The sequence below is a fragment of the Dryobates pubescens genome, chromosome 3, assembly GCF_014839835.1.
Source record: "Dryobates pubescens isolate bDryPub1 chromosome 3, bDryPub1.pri, whole genome shotgun sequence".
In the NCBI taxonomy this organism is placed as follows: domain Eukaryota; kingdom Metazoa; phylum Chordata; class Aves; order Piciformes; family Picidae; genus Dryobates; species Dryobates pubescens.
The window spans coordinates 13,895,097-13,912,132 of NC_071614.1; the positions used below are offsets into that span (position 1 = coordinate 13,895,097).

Below are 17,036 nucleotides of genomic sequence, written 5' to 3' on the forward strand. Positions count from 1 at the left end.
GCTGTGGCTGGTGTGGGGTCTCAGCAGTTTGGTGGTAGAGAGCATAGCCTGGAGGTACAGACTGGCCAAGGCAATAGCAGTGTGTCCTGACACACTCTGCTGGCAGCCATCTGATGGCTTTCTAAACACTGCCTGGTGGAGAAGGAAGGCTCCCTGAATGCTGTTTGATTCTTTGTGACATCATTTCCTAGACCATTGCTCATTAGATCCCAGATCTTTCCAGCCCCAATTCCTGGTGGAGATTTTCTGGGAGAAGATGCAGCTGCACCTGTTGTGAAACTTAGACCTAAACTCTAAGTCAGGAAGTTTATGGCACTTAAGATGTCCATCAAAGGATCTTCTTCTTGGCTGCTGTATTTTTCTGTTTGGGCTTTGGTGGGTTTGGTTTTGTCCCTAGGGATGTGTTTTTTCACCAGCTGGGCTCGTGGCTGTCCACTCTCAGGTTTAAGTTAGAGTACAGAAAGCCAATGGAAATTCCCTCTGAATTCAGCAAATCAAATGTGGGGCTTGGCTCTTGGAACTGAATGACCATCAGTGGCCTAGCTATGGCCACTTGATGTTCAAGTGCCAACTGTCTGCTGCCTTGGGACCTTTTAACTTCACACTGAACTGCTGCTGGCTCTTTCCACATTTGAGGAAAACAATGCTCATACAAATGAGGAACTAATTTAGGTCGTCAATAATTCATGGAGGTAGATTTGCTTTGGAGGGGATGGCACCCAAGGTTTGAAGAGTCCAGTGGAAGTGAAGGGGTGTCAGCTGTTCCATGGGGCTGCTGGCTAAATCCTGAATTCCATTTGTGTGGAAAATTCATGGGGACGGCTGAGTTTATTTTGTCTCTTCAGGTAGCAGCATGTGGCATTATCTTCCCAAGCAATTAATCTTGCTTGTTGTTTTGTTTGTGTTTTTCAGGATGGATTAGATGCTCTGGTATATGACTTGGATTTTCCTGCCTTAAGAAAAAACAAAAACATTGATAACTTCTTAAACAGGTGTAAGTATTGAAGGTTTCAGTTCCTAAAGGACAGAGGAGTGTCAACAGCAGCAAAGAGAGCAAGCACAAGCAGCTCCAGCTCTTCAAAAGGCAGCTGGGGATTGAGGGTGCATTAAGTTCCCAAGTGGTGTTCCTCAGGACTCAGTGCTGGGACCACTTCTGCTTAATCTCTTTATTGATAATCTGGATAAGGACACAGAGTGAATCAGCAGTGAGTTCACAGATGGCATCAAGTGAGGTGGAAGTGTTGATCTGCACCAGGGCAGGGAGGCTCTACAGAGGGACTTGGATAGATTGGATCCATGGCCAAGGTTCCCAGGAGGAGCTTCAACAAAGCCAAGGGCCAGGTCCTGCACTTGGGGCACAACAACCCCAAGCAAGGCTCCAGGCCTGGAGCAGTGTGGCTGGAAAGCTGCTGGCAGAAAGGGACCTGCGGACGCTGAAGGACAAGCAGCTGAACAGGAGCCAGCAGTGAGCCCAGGGGGCCAAGAGAGCCAAAGGCCTCCTGGCTGGGATCAGCAATGCTGTGTCCAGCAGCAGCAGGGAGGGGATTGTCCCCTGGGATTCAGCTCTGGGGAGGCCACACCTGCAGTGCTGTGTCCAGTTCTGGGCACCTCAATCCAAGAGAGATGTGGAGGTGCTGGAGCCAGGGCAGAGCAGGGCAAGGAAGCTGGGAAGGGCCTGAAGAAGAAATCTGATGGAGAGCAACTGAAGGAGCTGGGGAGGGTTAGTGTGAAAGAGAGGAGGCTGAGGGGAGACCTCCTGGCTCTCTACAGCTCCCTGAGAGGAGGCTGTGCAGAGGTTGGTGCTGGTCTCTTCTCACAGGCAATTAGCCATAGAACAAGAGGGAAGGGCCTCAAGCTGCACCAGGGCAGGTTCAGACTGGACAGTAGGAAACACTTTTCCCATCAAGAGTGGTCAGGCACTGGAGCTGCTGCCCAGGGAGGTGGTGGAGTCACAACCCTGGAGGTGTTTCAAGGTAGTTTAGATGTGGTGCTTGGGGGTATGGTTTAGGGGTGAACTTTGTAGAGCAGGGTCAGTGGTTGGACTTGAGCTCAAGGGTCTTTGCCAACCTGAATGACTCTGTGGTTAAAATTTGTGGGTGCAAATTGTTCTGAGAGTGATCATTCCTTCATGTCCTGCTGAGTCCTGACAGCTACCAACACAGATCTGCGCCACAGCCATGGCATGTCCAAGCTCACTGCACTGTTGAGGGCGTTGTGTTCAGTGGCACAAAGCCTGTTAAGAAGGCAGCCCTCTGCATTCCCATCATTTGCATCTGTTTTGTACACTTGTTTTTTAGTATAAAAGGTCTCTTTTCATGATCCCATGAAATTCTTGCACTGCATAGCTGCTGTATTTACTTGTGCCTGAAGCTGATGTGTCTGCAGTATTTTTCCCTGGATTTACTCTCTGGTTTTCCACTACCCCATTTCCTGCATCTTCTACTCTCTAGTAACTTTGTAAATGAATAAAGTTGTTGTTGTTCTAATGGAAATCATCACAGAATGTTAGGGGCTGGAAGGGACCTCAAAAGCTCACCCAGTCCACCCCCCCTGCCAGAGCAGGAGCACCTAGAGCAGATCAGACAGGAACACAGCAGCTGCTTGCTGAAGGGTCCAAGTTCAAAACTTCTCACAGCTCGAACCATATTTTCTGTGGAGCTCTAAGTGCATGGTTGGTGTGCTGCTGTGTACTGAGAAGGTGTGGTGAAAGGCTTGGAGAAAAGAGAGGTTGTGTTAGGCAAAGGCAATATTGCTTGCACTAGAGTCACAGATTGCATGTGGTTGGAAGGGACCCTCAAAGGTCATCTTGTCCAAACCTTCTGCAGGCAGCAGGGACACCTCCACCTAGAGCAGACTGCTCAGGGCCTCTTCAAGTCTGAGCTTTTATGTCTCCAGGGGTGGGGCCTCAACCACATCCCTGGGCAACCTGTGCCAGTGTCTTACCACTCTCAGTGGAAAGAATCTCTTCCTCATCTCCAGCCTCAGTCTCCTTTCCTCCAGCTCAAAGCCATTGTCCCTTGTTCTGTCACTCCCAGCCCTTGTCAAAAGCCTTTTCCCTGCTCTCTTGTAGCCCCTTTGGGTACTGGAAGGCTGCTCTAAGGTCTCCCTGGAGCCTTCTCCTGTCCAGACTCAACAGTCCCAGTGCTCTCAGTCTGTCCCCACAGGGGAGGTTTTCTAGCCCTCTGATCATCTTCATGGCCTCCTCTGGACCCTTTACAACATGTTGTTCCCTGTTCTTGTGTTGGGGGTCCTGTAGCTGCACACAGCACACACAGCTCTGCTCCCCAGAGCAGAGGGGCAGGATCCCCTCTCTCCATCTCTGGCCACACTGCTGCCATTGGCCTTCTGGCTGCAAGTGGACACTGTCTGCTCATGTCCAGCTTCTCATCCACCAGCACCCCCAAGTCCTAATTTGATATTTTGATCATTTGGTATTTTGAATGTGGTTTTGATAAAGAATCATTAGTGAGCCCCAAAGTGCCTCTCTTCAGCAATGGGGGCAGGGATAGGGAACTTGAAAATAAATGTCTAGATTGCAAATAAAAGTAGGAGTTTGCTGCTTGGTGCTGCAGACTGCCTGCCCCTTTTACTTCTCTTTGCTGTAAGTTCTATATTTGTGGAGCCTCTAAAGTCTTCTTCAGCCACTGCAGGTTGTGAGGTTCATTTCTGCAAGCATGGGACCTTGTTATTAAGGCAGAATCTAAGCTTCAGGAGCTGCTGCAGAATGCTGTCTTTTGCCAAGGGAGCTACCCCAGTGCCAGGCAGTGGGAGCTGGCTGGTTCTGCTGCTCTTGGTGGGGAGTAAGGAGCTCCCTGCCTGCGTGTGGTGAACCTGCTGGACCTTGTCCAACATCTTCCAGCAGGGTGGCTACTGCAGTGTGCCATCTGAAGGTCATCCACTGTCACTATGACTCAAGGCTTGCATTGCAGCTTGCAGCTGTCACAAGGCTGGTTCCATGACTGAAACCTCTTCTCGGAGGTGGCTCCTCAGGTGTATGTTCCTTAATCCTGTTCTGGCCAGGGCTTGGGACTGGAACCTCTCCACATATTCACAATGGGTCTGCTTTCTTCAGCACCAATATTAAGATTTTTTCATCAGGTGCTGGGTTCCTGTTGTGAGATGGGTAGGGAGCAATCACAGGATCATGAAATTGTTCTGGTTGGGAAAACCCTCTGAGATCATTGAGTCCAACCCTTGACACCACCATGGCCATCAAACCCTGTCCCCAAGTGGCCATGGCCACACCGTTCTGGAACATCTCCAGGGATGGGGACTCCACCACCTCCCTGGGCAGCCTCTGCCAATCCCTGACCACTCTTGCAGCAAAGGAACTTTTCCTCATTTTCAACCTAAGCCTCCCCTGGCACAATTCCAGGCTATTTCCTCTCTTTCTATCACCTGAGCCTAGGGAGCAGAGCCCAACCCCCACCTCACTGCAGCCTCCTCTCAGGGAACTGTAGAGAGCAATGAGATCTCCCTCAGCCTTCTCTGCTCCAAGTTCAATCACCACTAACTAGAAAGTAGCTGCCAGGAGAATTGCTGCATTTTAGGTTCATGCAGCCTTATCCAACCTCTGCTGACGGTGGGTTTGCAGCAGCAGGAAGCTGCTGAGGCATTATGGAGCTTCAATCACCAGGATTCTCATTTTCAGAGTTGTAAGAGGGCTTCTTGCCCTCAGCTGTGGTGTGCTGCGTTGTAAAGGGATGGCAGAGCCACGGAGTGCTTCTTGAAACAAACATCTGCCTTACTCTGTTGGTTGTCCCAGTGCTGCTGGTGGTGTGGATCGTGGCCAAAGGCCATTTTCTGTCACCTGCCTCACCATTTGGTTCTTTTGTTTTGCTTTTTCTTTTAGTATGATCTTGAAAAGGTTACATTTCATGGAGTCCTAGAGTGGTTTGGGTTGGAAGGGACCTCCAGAGGTCATCCAGTCCAACCCCCCCTGCAGTCAGCAGGGACATCCTCCACTGGCTCAGGTTGCCCAGAGCCCTGTCCAGCCTCACCTTGAATATCTCCAGCAATGGAGCCGCAACCACCTCCCTGGGCAACCTGTTGCAGTGTTCTACCACCCTCCTGGTGCAGAACTTGTTCCTCACATTCAGTCTAAATCTGCTCTTCTCTAGTTTGCAGCTGTTGCCCCTGGTCCTGTCCCTGCAGGCCTCTGCAGTCTCTCTGCAGCCTTCTTGTAGCCCCTTCAGGTACTGGAAATTTACTATTAGGTTCCCTCCCCAGAGCCTTCTGTTCTCCAGGCTGAACACCCCCAACTCCATTTCTCTTCTCTTTTCTCTTTTCCTGTTCTTGATTCTTTCTAAACTTTTAGGCTCAGAATATTCTTTTTTGACAATAAAATGCTGTTGCATAATTGATTTTATGAGGAGCATATCAGTTTCAGACATGCCCTGTTTTTAGAACTGCTGAAGCATGAAGCTTTTCCATGTAATCTCATGCCAGTGTTGACCTACATGGATGAAAATAGACTGGTTTAGTCTTTGACCAAATTTGGAATTAGCCTATCTGCCCCCAGGGGGTTTGTCCATGGTTGCAGTTTGGAGAGTGACAGGTTTATATAAATGATTGCCACCATTCCCACTGCATGTTTGAAATGCAAAAAATTATTTCCTTTTTCCAGTGTCAGGAATAATAAAGTGCAGAGAATGAAGGCTTCTTTTTTAAGGCCATTTCCTCTCAGTCTCTGGGATGGGCACTTTATGATACTTTCTCAGATGTGTACTCTGCCCTGGTGAGACCTGCAGTGCTGTGTCCAGTTCTGGCTTCCCAGTTCAAGAGGGACAGAGAGGCACTGGAGAGTGTCCAAGGGAGGCTACAAGGATGCTGAAGGGACTGGAACAGTCTCTGTGATGAGGAGAGGCTGAGAGCCCTGGGGCTGTTCAGTCTGGAGGAGAGAAGGCTGATAGGGGATCTGATCAATGTCTATCAATAGCTGAGGGCTGGGGGCCAGGATGAAGGTGCCAGGCTATTTCAGTGGTGTCCTGTGATAGAACAAGAAGCAAGAGGTATGAGCTGGAACCAAAGAAGTTCCACCTCAGCATGAGGAGAAACTTCAGTACAGTATGGGCGCTGGAGCCCTGGAGCAGGCTGCCCAGAGAGGTTGTGGAGTCTCCTTCTCTGGAGCCTTTCTAGACCCATCTGGATGTGTTCCTGGGTGACCTGGTATAGGTGACCCTGCTCTGGCAGGCAGGTTGGACTCAATGATCCCCAGAGGTCCCTTCAACCCCCTACCCTTCTGTGATTTGTGTTCCATATTTACCCAGACACAATCTTCTCTAACTGCTCACTTTGCAAGCACGATCCTGTTGGGCAGGGCATTTTTGCATGGCTTTGTCTTGCAGGTGATTCCTTGTGCATAAATGCCTAGCTCAGGTCTCTGGTAACTTGCTTGTGCAGCAGTCAGTGCATTGTGTGCATGTCAGGTTTGGGTTAGCGTGGTGAGGAGGGCGGGGTGATGCACTCTGCAGAGGGCTTGCCAGGAGGAAGGCAGGTGCCAGAGGAAGCCCTCTTTGGAAGGAGCTTGCCAGCTAACAGCTGTGCCAGGCTGCAGTGAGGCAAAGGGGTTCATGAAATCGATTGTCTATGAAATGTGAGTTCTGTTTTGTGCAGATAAAGACACAGTGAATAAGATGAGAGACCTGCGCATGAAAGCTGAAGATTATGAGGTGGTGAAGGTGATTGGCAGAGGAGCATTTGGGGAGGTGCAGCTGGTAAGTTCCCTTCCCCTTTGGCCATTGCAATGTGTTGGGTGGCACTTGCTCCCCTGAGCAGTGTTCAGGCCATGGACTCTTACTAACACCTTTGGCTCTGTCACATTTGATCTCTTCCTGTCTCCTGGAGATGTTTTGGAGAATGTCATGTTCCAGTACCCTTGATGTGGACAAGCCCTTGCTTGGCACTGCAGTCCTGCTCCTGCATTAGAATCAGCTGGAATGTGCACTCCTCATCAGCCAGCACAGGAGCCTTGGCTGCTCTGTGTGGGGACCTTTGAACAGATCTCTAGGACTAGAAAGATTTCTGCCAGTTCAGGGCCTACACCAGATTTCTGTGGGCTGCCTGCCACAGATGAGTGCTGTGTGGTGTTTGTGATGGATTAGCAACCAGGCTTCTTTTATCCTGCTTTATTAAATGGAGAACTGTGGGAAGAAACTGGAAATACAGCAGCAGGTTTACATCTGTGTTTGCTGATGACCCCTGGTAAATGCTTGTGGTTTTTACAGCATTTGCCAGGTGCCAGAATTGGTCCTTTGAAAGATACAGAGGTGAACATTCCAGAGTGACTGCAATGGACAGACAATGGATAGTCCTAGCAAGTGTTTTAAGAGCAATGCCTCTGTGGTCAGATGCTGGAATGTGATTATTCTGTAGGCTTAGAGTATCTAATACTTGATTGAAAATGTGAAGAGTCACAGAATTATCTTGTTTGGAAAAGCCCTGCAAGATATCACTCCAACCATCAACCCAACCCCACCATGGCCATCAAACCCTGACCCCAAGTGCCATGGCCACAGCTCTCTGGAACCACCTCCAGGGATGGGGACTCCACCACCTCCCTGGGCAGCCTCTGCCAATCCGTGACCACTCTGGCAGCAAAGAAATTCTTCCCCATCTTCAACCTAGCCCTCCCCTGGCACAATTCCAGGCCATTTCCTCTCCATCACCTGAGCCTAGGGAGCAGAGCCCAACCCCCACCTCACTGCAGCCTCCTCTCAGGGAGCTGTAGAGAGCAATGAGGTCTCCCTCAGCCTCCTCTTCTCTACACTAAACATCCTCAGGTCCCTCAGCTGCTCCTCCCCAGCCCTCTTCTCCAGACCCTTCCCCAGCTTGGTTGCCCTTCTCTGGACCTGCTCCAGCCTCTCAATGTCCTTCTTGGAGCGAGTGCCCCAGAACTGACCCCAGGGCTCAAGGTGTGGCCTCCCCAGTGCCGAGTTTGATTAGGGTTGCTCACTAGTGAGGTGGGCAGAGCAATCCATGGTGGTGTTCTTCATGTGCTCAGGTGGCAAAGTGCTGTGTTCTGGATCTTGTGTTTGTCTCCACAGGTGAGGCACAAGTCCTCCAGGAGAGTGTATGCTATGAAGCTCCTGAGCAAGTTTGAGATGATCAAAAGATCAGATTCTGCATTCTTCTGGGAGGAAAGGGATATCATGGCCTTTGCTAACAGTCCCTGGGTTGTTCAGGTACGGTGATGCTCTTTCACAAATACTAGAAGTGCATTATGGGGTGGCTCTGTGACAGCACTGCGTGGCTGGGGATTCCCTGCTTTCACCTGCAGCTTCTCGGAGCCCCTTTTGGTCTGTGTGGGTCTGGTGGGGAAATCCCTGGCTGCCCCGAGGCAGGCTGCACACAGCAAGGGGCAGGCAGCAGGCTTGCTCCAGACCGTGCTGGGTTGTAACATTTCCAGATAAGTTGCTCTGTTTGTTATTAAAGCTCTTTGCCAGGGAGATCCTGGTGAGCCTGTGCTGTGGTTATCCATCCAGCACAACATGGAGATAAGCTTAAAGCACAGCTTGTGTGTGCTGATCTCTGTGAGTTCCACTGCACAGCATGCTCCACTTGGGTTATTTTTCTCTCCATCACTGATCTTTGCTGGGATGTGTCGCTGCCTTTAAGTCCTGAGGAGTGTGCCTGAAGCTGTCCTTATGCACTGGGTACTCTTGGGTCATGTCAGTGGCTCTTCCCCTAGGCCATGGGGATGCTTCTGTTAGGTTACAACTGAGCACAATCATTCGAGATGGAGACAAGCCAGAGTTCAATCTCCTTGCAGTGCTTGTGTTGAACAGAGCATGGACAGCTGCTGGGGCAATGTTGTTAGTTACCTGGGTACCATTTAGACCCTTTCTGTGTTTATGCATAGAATTCCATATTTATTCTGTATTTACATGTTGAATTAGACTTTCTGTAGGAGAAATACCTTGACAATAGGACAATCAATATTTAGTGCCAACACAACCAGAACCAAGCAGGTGTTTGTGTCACAGCAGGTTTACAAATCTGTCCACTAGGATCCCAGTGGTAAGGAAGAGTTTTGTGCTTTATTGCACCAAGGGAAGATCTGACTGACACTGACTCTAGAGAGGAATCCTTTGTAAGGTAGTCTGCTGGGTGATGCAGAGTTGCTGTAGTAGTTGTTACAGTTCTGTTCCTCTCTAAATCACTTTGCACAGAAATTCCTTGGATTTCCAAGCAGCACAAGATGAAAGATAACCAGAACATTCATGGATTCAGAGAATGGTTTGGGTTGGAAGGGACCTTGAATGTTACCTAATTCCATCCCCCTGCCATGGGCAGGGACACCTTCCATCAGGCCTGGCTGCTCAAGACCTCATCTAACCAGGGCTTGAACACCTCCAGGGAGGAGACAGCCACAGCCTCCCTGGGCAACCTGTGCCAGTGTCTCACCACCCTCACTGCAAAGAATTTCTTCCTAATCTCCAGTCTCAATCTCCCCTCTCCCAGGTCAAAGCCATTGTCCCTCATCCTGGCACTCCCAGCCCTTGGGCAGAAGTCCCTCCCATGCTCTCCTCTAGCCCCCTTCAGGTACTAGAAGGCTGCTCTGAGGTCTCCCTGGAGCCTTTCCTCCAGGCTGAACAGCCTCAACTCTCAGCCTGTCTTCACAGGGGAGGTTCTCCAGCCTCTGATCTTTGTGGCCACCTCTGGACCCTCTCTTTGTGTTGGGGCCCTAGAGCTGGAGGCAGTGCTGCAGGTGGGGTCTGAGCAGAGTAGAGTGGCAGAATCCCCTCCCTGTGCTGCTGCTCTCCCTGCTCTGGCTGCAGCTCAGCACTCAGCTGGCTCTGGGCTGCCAGGGACCAGTGCTGGCTCCTGGGGAGCTTGTCACCAACTGACACCCCCAAGGCCTTTTCCTGTAGGCTGCTTTCCAGCCACTCCTCCCCCAGGCTGGATTTGTTGTTTGACTTCTGTTTTGTGAGTGGTGTTGTGTGTGATTGCTGTCCACAGCTGTTTTATGCCTTCCAAGACGACCGTTACCTCTACATGGTGATGGAGTACATGCCGGGGGGGGACCTGGTGAACCTGATGAGCAACTATGACGTCCCGGAGAAGTGGGCAAGGTTTTACACTGCTGAAGTTGTGCTTGCATTGGATGCAATTCACTCCATGGGGTTTATACACAGGTGAGGAATAAAAGTGTTGCTGCATGGTGCTTTGTTCCTGGTTCTGCCAGGGGGACTTCAGGAGTTGTTCAGGCAGCTTAAACATTTATGCTGGTACTTCATTATTATTTCATATTGATTCCACCTGACAGCTTCTGTCAGACAAGTCTGAGGTGATACAGACAAGCCAAGGTTTTCTGCAGATGGATGGTCCTCGGCTTGGGGAATAGTGACACTGCCCTGCTCGATCAAGAAAGAACTCCAAGCCCCCAAATGGTGCTTCTCTTCTGATTAGAAAGAGCTGGGTTGGGACTTTGCTAGCAGCAGTATCAACTGTTAGGAGTGATCAGTTCTCTGCTCTGTGTCTGAAGCCTCAGTGAGCCACGCAACAAGGGTCTGTGAACAGTGGGAGGGGAATCTCCCAGCCACATGGAAGGGACAAGATGGAAAATTGAAGTGCAGAGCAAATGGGGCAGGGCTGAGTTTCTCTGTATGTACTTGCTCTAAGGTGCAGTGGAGTCACTTCTCAGGTGGAGAAAATTTCATTTTGGTATTTGAAATGTTGCATGCTGATAGCTTTTAGTTGCTCCAATAGAGCAGAAGAATTAATTACTTTCAGCAGAGCAATTATTTTTTTTCAAATGAAAATAGAAGAGTTTGAGTAAGAGACAGAATATAAATTCTGAGCTCATTTGCCCAGAAGAGCAGGGTTAGCTCCTGAGCTTTCTCTGAAACCAAGGTCAAACCAAACTGCTAATCCCTGGCCTGAGCAGGGTCTGGAGCATCAGGAGTTATGGAGCTGTGCCATCTCCAGCAGATAAGTGATCTGGCTGCACAGATGTGTTGCACACTGCAGAAAGCAGGCAGCAGAAGCTGCCAGCACCCCACTGAGGCTTCTTTTACTGAAAATGTAGATTCTGATAGCAGCAGATGTTTGGGAATTTGTTTTCCACTGCAGTTATCCTGCTCAAGCCTAAGGACTGAAAGGAGACTGATGAAAATGTGGCTCACTGCTTAGTGGGGCAGGGACATAGTGACAGGGGGCATGGAAATGGCCAAGGCTGCTGCTCTTACCTTAGCCCTTGCTGACCAGGGCTGCTTCCCAACCACTCAGCTCCTGTGCCTGGTGGCAGAGCATTACTGTGGCAGAGGAAGGTCAAGCTGAGTCCCAGTTGTGCAAACTGAACATAAACATGCCCAAGGGACCAGGTGGATGTACCAGGGGTCCTGTGGGGCTGGCCAGTGTCTTCACTGTCACCTTGGAAAGGCTGCTGCAAGGGGGAAAGAAACAAGTTGCACACTCACCTTGCTCTGAGAAGGGGAAGGGAGCAGGGGAGCTGCAGGCTGATCAGCCTGAGGGTCATCTTTGGGAATCTTATGGAGTAAATCCTGAGGGAACCATTTCCAAGCATGTGAATGGGAAGGTGATTTGGCACACTCTGCAGGGATTTACCAAGGGTACCTCATGATTTAGCCACCCAGTAGCCTTCTGTGATGAGCGGATGGATTTCATGGTGAGGAGAGAGCCATCTGTGTGCTTTGCCTTGACTTTGGCAAGGTTTTAGCAGCAGCCAGGTGAGAGGTAAAGGACTGTGCTCAGCCAGCAGTCAGCTACCCACAGATCCTCAGATGGCTGACACTGAGCCCAGTGCTGTGTTTTCATTCACACCATGAGCAGTGTTCAGCTGAGACAGAAGGCATCAGCCACCCGCTGCCCAGCAGCACCTCATGGTAAGGCAGAGCCAGACTTGAAGTTGCACACCAAAAAGAGGAAAGGCAGCAAGTGACACGAGTTGCAGCAGGGGAATTTCTAGCTGTTTCTTAGGAAATGTTTTTTGTTCTTTATGAGAGTGGTCAAACAGTGGAAGAAAGTTGTAGAGTGGCTGTGGAATCTTCACCCTTGAAAAAAGTTCACAACTGGAGTGGATTTGACCCTGAGGAACCTAACAGAGCTTTGAAGTTGAATCTAACTTTGTTATCTGCACTTTGCTCAGGCACATGAAGCACTGCTCTGACACAAGTCCTTCCCAACCCAGAGTGTTCTCTATGTGTACAGATACATCTGCACTGCACCATGGTTCACAGTTACTCTCATTTGACACCTCCCAACAAGATTCAGCTGCTCAAGGCCTCATCCAAACTGGCCTTTAGCACCCCCAGGGAGGAGGCATCCACAGCCTTCCTGGGCAGCCTATTCCAGAGTCTCACCATCCTTGTACTGAAGAACTTCTTCCTCAGCTTCAGTCTAACCCTGCTGTCCCTCAGCTTCAAACCCTTCCCCCTTGTCCTGTCTCCAGACACCCTCAGGAGAAGTCCTTCTGCAGCCTTCCTGCAGGATCTCTTCAGGTACTGGCAGGCAGCTCTAAGGTCCCCCTGGAGTCTCTCTTCTCCAGGCTGAACACCCCCAGCTCCCTCAGCCTGTGCCCACAGCAGAGGTGCTCCAGCCCTTGGATTATCCTTGTGGCCTCCTTTGGACTGGCTCCAACAGTTCAGCATCAATGTTGAGGTTTGTTAAACTGGGTGACTTCAGACCATGTTCCCAGATCCATTCTGATTGTTGGCAGTGGCTGTAGCTCAGCAGTCCATGCTGGACATGATATTCAGAGAAGGCAGGAGGAACAGTTGTCCTTTCATGTTGGTGTTTTTCCTTGCTGTGCTGATTCTAAAAAACAGTTAATACTTTTTTTTCCCCCCATAAGTGAAGCTGAATTCCTGACTTGTAAACAAATCCTTTTCTCCTTTCAGAGATGTGAAGCCTGATAACATGCTGCTGGATAAAGCTGGTCATTTAAAACTAGCAGATTTTGGTACTTGTATGAAGATGAACAAGGTAAACATGGTTTTAATTTCACTCTTCTGTTTGTGGAAAAGAAAAAAAAATGGAAAAGAAAATATGCTGCAAACTTTTCAGCTAGATGAGGAGAGTTGAAAATCCCACTCTGTCCCCATTCCTATTCTTCCTGCATCCTACTCAATGCCAGGAGTGGCTCTTAAGTAAGGACTGGCTCAGCTTTGATACTGCTTCCTAGAGAAACTTCCTGGAGTCAAGCCTTTGCTCATCTCTGGATGCTCTGGGTTATTTAAGTGCTTGGTGTCACAGGTTGAGTTTTAATCTGCTGCTATTCAAAACATCCTGGCTCACCCCAGCCTCCAGGCAAGGGTGCTGGCTGGAGCAGGGTATGATGGGCTTGAAGTTTGGATTGTGACATGGGAGGCTTCCTGTTCCAGTTGCTGCTTTTGGGTTCCAGGTTTTGGGTGTTGGCTTTCCTGCTGGGATGGCAGCAGGAGGGGGAGAGCTGAAGGAGTAGCTCCCTGGCTTGGGATTTCAGCTCACTGCTTTCTGCTTGTTGCTGTGCATTTTCTGCAGTAGGCTAAGGTCATTGTGCATTGTGTTAGCTCATTGGTAGTAAACCTTTATCTATCCCAGCTCTTTATCTTAACCTGGAGGGTTTTTGTGTGTGTTACTGTCCCTCACTTGTGTGCTGTAGGGAAAAGGCTGTGGCACTTGGGTGTCAGAAGGGAATGTGAAGAAGTGAGATTGTTTTTATTGCTTGTCAGTAAGGAAAGAACCAAAACTGCTGAGCAAGTCACTGACCCTCAGTGGTACTTGGTCAGCCAAATGCTGATGTGGCAGAAGGGCAAGTCTGGAGCAAGCCTGTCAGAGTGGCAGGGAATTCTTGATTTTTAAACATGTATGCTGAGGTCGCTCTGAAAGTTCAATTTACAGCTGGGCTTCACATCCTGTGCAGTGCTGCTGCTCCCTGCAGAAACCTTGGCTTGGTTTGTGTCAGCCTGCACTTACACGTGGGGGAAGGGACCTGCACCTACACGTGGGGGAAGGGACCTGCACTGTGTGGTGCTTCATGGAGTCTGTGCATTGTGGGCCTTGTGTTCTCAGGGTGTGCCAGGAGCTCTGAGTGCATCACTGCTTAGCTGCTTTGCCACAAATAAAAGGCACCCATGAAACCCAAGTGCAGACTGTGCAAGGAGTTGCCTCAAGTTGCAAAAATCCACTTCATGAGAACAACTGAAACAAAATTTGGCTTTGTTTTGACTTAATACAGACTTAGCTGTGACTGACTGAGTTAATTAATGCAGATTTATCTGTGACTGAGTTTATTAACTCAGATTTATTTGTCACTGAGTTCACTAATTCAGATTGACCTGTGACTGAGTTGTTACCAATGAGGAGCTTTCAAAAGCAGAAAACCATTGTCCTGCTGTTTGAGCTGTAAGTGTAAGAAGAAAAAGAAAAGTGATTGCAAAGCTTTACTGTCTGTGGCATGGCAGCAGCACACCTGTGCCAGCCACACGTGTCGCTCTGTGCTGTGCTGAACAAAGCTTGCTGAGGAGTCTCCAGCCCAGCCTTGGCTTCCTCTGCTTTTCTGAGAGAGAAAGCTTTTTCTGAGGGGGGAGCCCCTGCCCAGCATGGGAGCTTCATTTAGGTGCACTCTGGGCTAGCTGCATGTGCATCATCAGGTTTGTGTTCCTTTAGTTCTCTAGTTTCATGCTCTCCTGTAGGGTTATTTCAGAGGTACCTGAAAGGCACAGGGAGGAGCCATGTGGCTGCAACTTCAGCTGGCTCCAGTGTGACTGACCTGTGTTCTGCCAGCCCTTTCTTAGAGCTGTGAGAGCATCAAATGTTTTTTTTTTACCCCTTACCTGTCTTGAAGTCTGTCTGCTTAGAAGGTCAAAGCCCCATCTACATTTAGTCTTCCTGGGATTAAGTATATTGGGTTGGAGGTGAAAAACTGGGACTTAGCTGACCCTGATGTTGACCCATTGATGCCAGCAGAGGCTTTCTGTGCTCATTGTCCATCCTGTCACTTGTGGCACAAGCAGGGTGGCTAGGCAGGGTTCAGAGGGCTTAGGTGCAATTCTGATTACTTCTTGGATGTTAACTGAGGCTTTTGAAGTAACTTCCCCTGCCAGGCCTGGTGCTTTCTTCTGGGTTGAGTAGCTTAGAACTGGAAAATGTTGAGCTAGCCCTTCAGGAGAGGGAGGTTGCCATTGACCTGTGGGTGTTGGTTAGGCTGCATCAACACCAGCTGTGGCTCTTACTCTGGGGGCTGGCTGCTCCCCTCTCCCTGCAGGAGGGCATGGTACGATGTGACACAGCGGTGGGCACACCAGACTACATCTCTCCTGAGGTGCTGAAGTCCCAGGGCGGTGATGGTTACTACGGGCGAGAGTGTGACTGGTGGTCAGTTGGAGTCTTCCTGTATGAGATGCTTGTAGGTGAGTAGTAGCAGGGCTGACCACCCTGCTCACCTAGACTGCCTCTGAAAATCTCTCTCCTTTGTAACTGTGCCATTTGTTACTCTCCTGGGGCAGGCTGTGGTTTGCTGATGTTTACAGCATGTGGTTGTGAAACACTCTGGCACAGTTCTGAAATGTTTGTTCTTGCCTCTTGTTCACTGAGTTGCTTCTGTAGCTCACATATTCTCAATCAAGCCTACAACACTTTTGGATCCACTTTTTAATTTTTCAGGTGATACACCTTTCTATGCAGATTCTTTGGTTGGCACCTACAGTAAGATCATGAACCATAAGAACTCCCTGACTTTCCCTGACGACAACGACATTTCCAAAGAGGCAAAAAACCTCATTTGTGCCTTTTTGACTGATAGGTAAGAGTGAAACTTCACCTGAAGGCAAGCCTTCCTTAAGAGAATTTCTTATGTTGACCTCATGTGTGTTTTTGGTGTGGGTTTCCTAACCACTCAACAGAAGAAAGTATTTGGGAGGGGAGTTGCCACTGGTGGTTGCTGCTCCTTATGGTAGTAGTGTCTGTACTGGGGGAAGGGAAAGGGTCCTGCTCTGGACATGTCTGTCTTGAAAATGTAGGCTGAGTACAAAGTGTGCCTCCTTAGCAGCAGCTGCTGTTCCCTTGGTCTGTGTTGCATGGTGGTGAGGAGTATGCAAACCAGATTCCTTCTGGATAAAGCTAAAGCAAGAGATGCATTTTAGGAGTGCCCTGAGCTCATAGTGGGCAGAGAGGATCAGGGTGGAGCCAGCCCAGAGGAAGCCTACCTGGAGAGTGGCTGTTAGGTCTCTTACACTTTGTCTGGACTCCTGTTGTACTTATTGAGAGCTGCTGCTGCAAAGGAGGGGCTGCAGCACTGCCTGGGTCAGGACTCCTGTTGTACCTGTGCTGCTTATTGAGAGCTGCTGCTGCAAAGGATGGGCTGCATAGGAGTCAGACAGCAGCATGGAGAAAATGGACCCTAGCTGCTGCTCAGCAGCTGCCTGCCCAGTCTGTGATGCTGGGAACAGTAGCAGAAGGGCTTCATTTGGACCAGACTTACAACTAGTGCTGATAGAATAGTTTTGGTTGGGAAAGATCTTTAAAATCAAGTCCAACATTAACCCAGCACTACCAAGTCCACCACTAAACCATGTCCCCCAGCACCACATCTGCACAGCTTTTAAATGCCTCTAGGGATGGGGACTTCACTTGTACCTGCTGCGCTTCCATAGATACCTTCATAAGTCAGCTTTGGGATGTGTCTGTTTCTTACCTTAGTTTGAGAGGTAATTTTTTTGTCTGTGTTGTTAGATGATGCCTTGGACTGAGCCTTTCCTTGTGAGCTGTGTTTGTGTTCTGTGCTTAACCCAAATGCTCTTCCACAGGGAAGTGAGGCTGGGCCGCAACGGTGTGGAAGAGATCAAGCGGCATCTGTTCTTCAAAAACGACCAGTGGGCTTGGGAGACCCTCAGAGACAGTGAGTGTGGGGCTTGGCTTGGCACAGGCACCTGCCCTGCTTGCTGGTTCTTTGGAATGAAATGTAAATGTTCACTTGCTCTCCTCTAAGGAAAGAGATTTCCTTAGACACCAGAGAGAAGTTCTCCCCTGCTGAGCTCTTGGTTGTGTCACTGAACAGCGCGGTGATGATCACCATCCAATTCTGCTCTCTTTCC

General features: G+C 49.6%; 1 protein-coding gene across 3 annotated transcripts in view; it reads left to right on the top strand.

The window, feature by feature from the left end:
- ROCK1 (Rho associated coiled-coil containing protein kinase 1) overlaps positions 1-17,036 on the top strand; it is a 100,429-nt gene that overhangs the window by 32,596 nt on the left and 50,797 nt on the right. For all 3 annotated transcript variants that reach the window (XR_008463167.1, XM_054179684.1, XM_054179685.1), the window contains exons 2-9: positions 913-994; positions 6,616-6,716; positions 8,046-8,183; positions 9,961-10,136; positions 12,861-12,945; positions 15,209-15,353; positions 15,607-15,745; positions 16,749-16,840. Coding sequence is in view for 2 of the 3 variants with exons in the window: in XM_054179684.1 (XP_054035659.1) it covers positions 913-994; positions 6,616-6,716; positions 8,046-8,183; positions 9,961-10,136; positions 12,861-12,945; positions 15,209-15,353; positions 15,607-15,745; positions 16,749-16,840 (958 nt within the window). In the remaining variant the exon portion in view is untranslated. The remainder of the gene's footprint in view (positions 1-912; positions 995-6,615; positions 6,717-8,045; positions 8,184-9,960; positions 10,137-12,860; positions 12,946-15,208; positions 15,354-15,606; positions 15,746-16,748; positions 16,841-17,036) is intronic.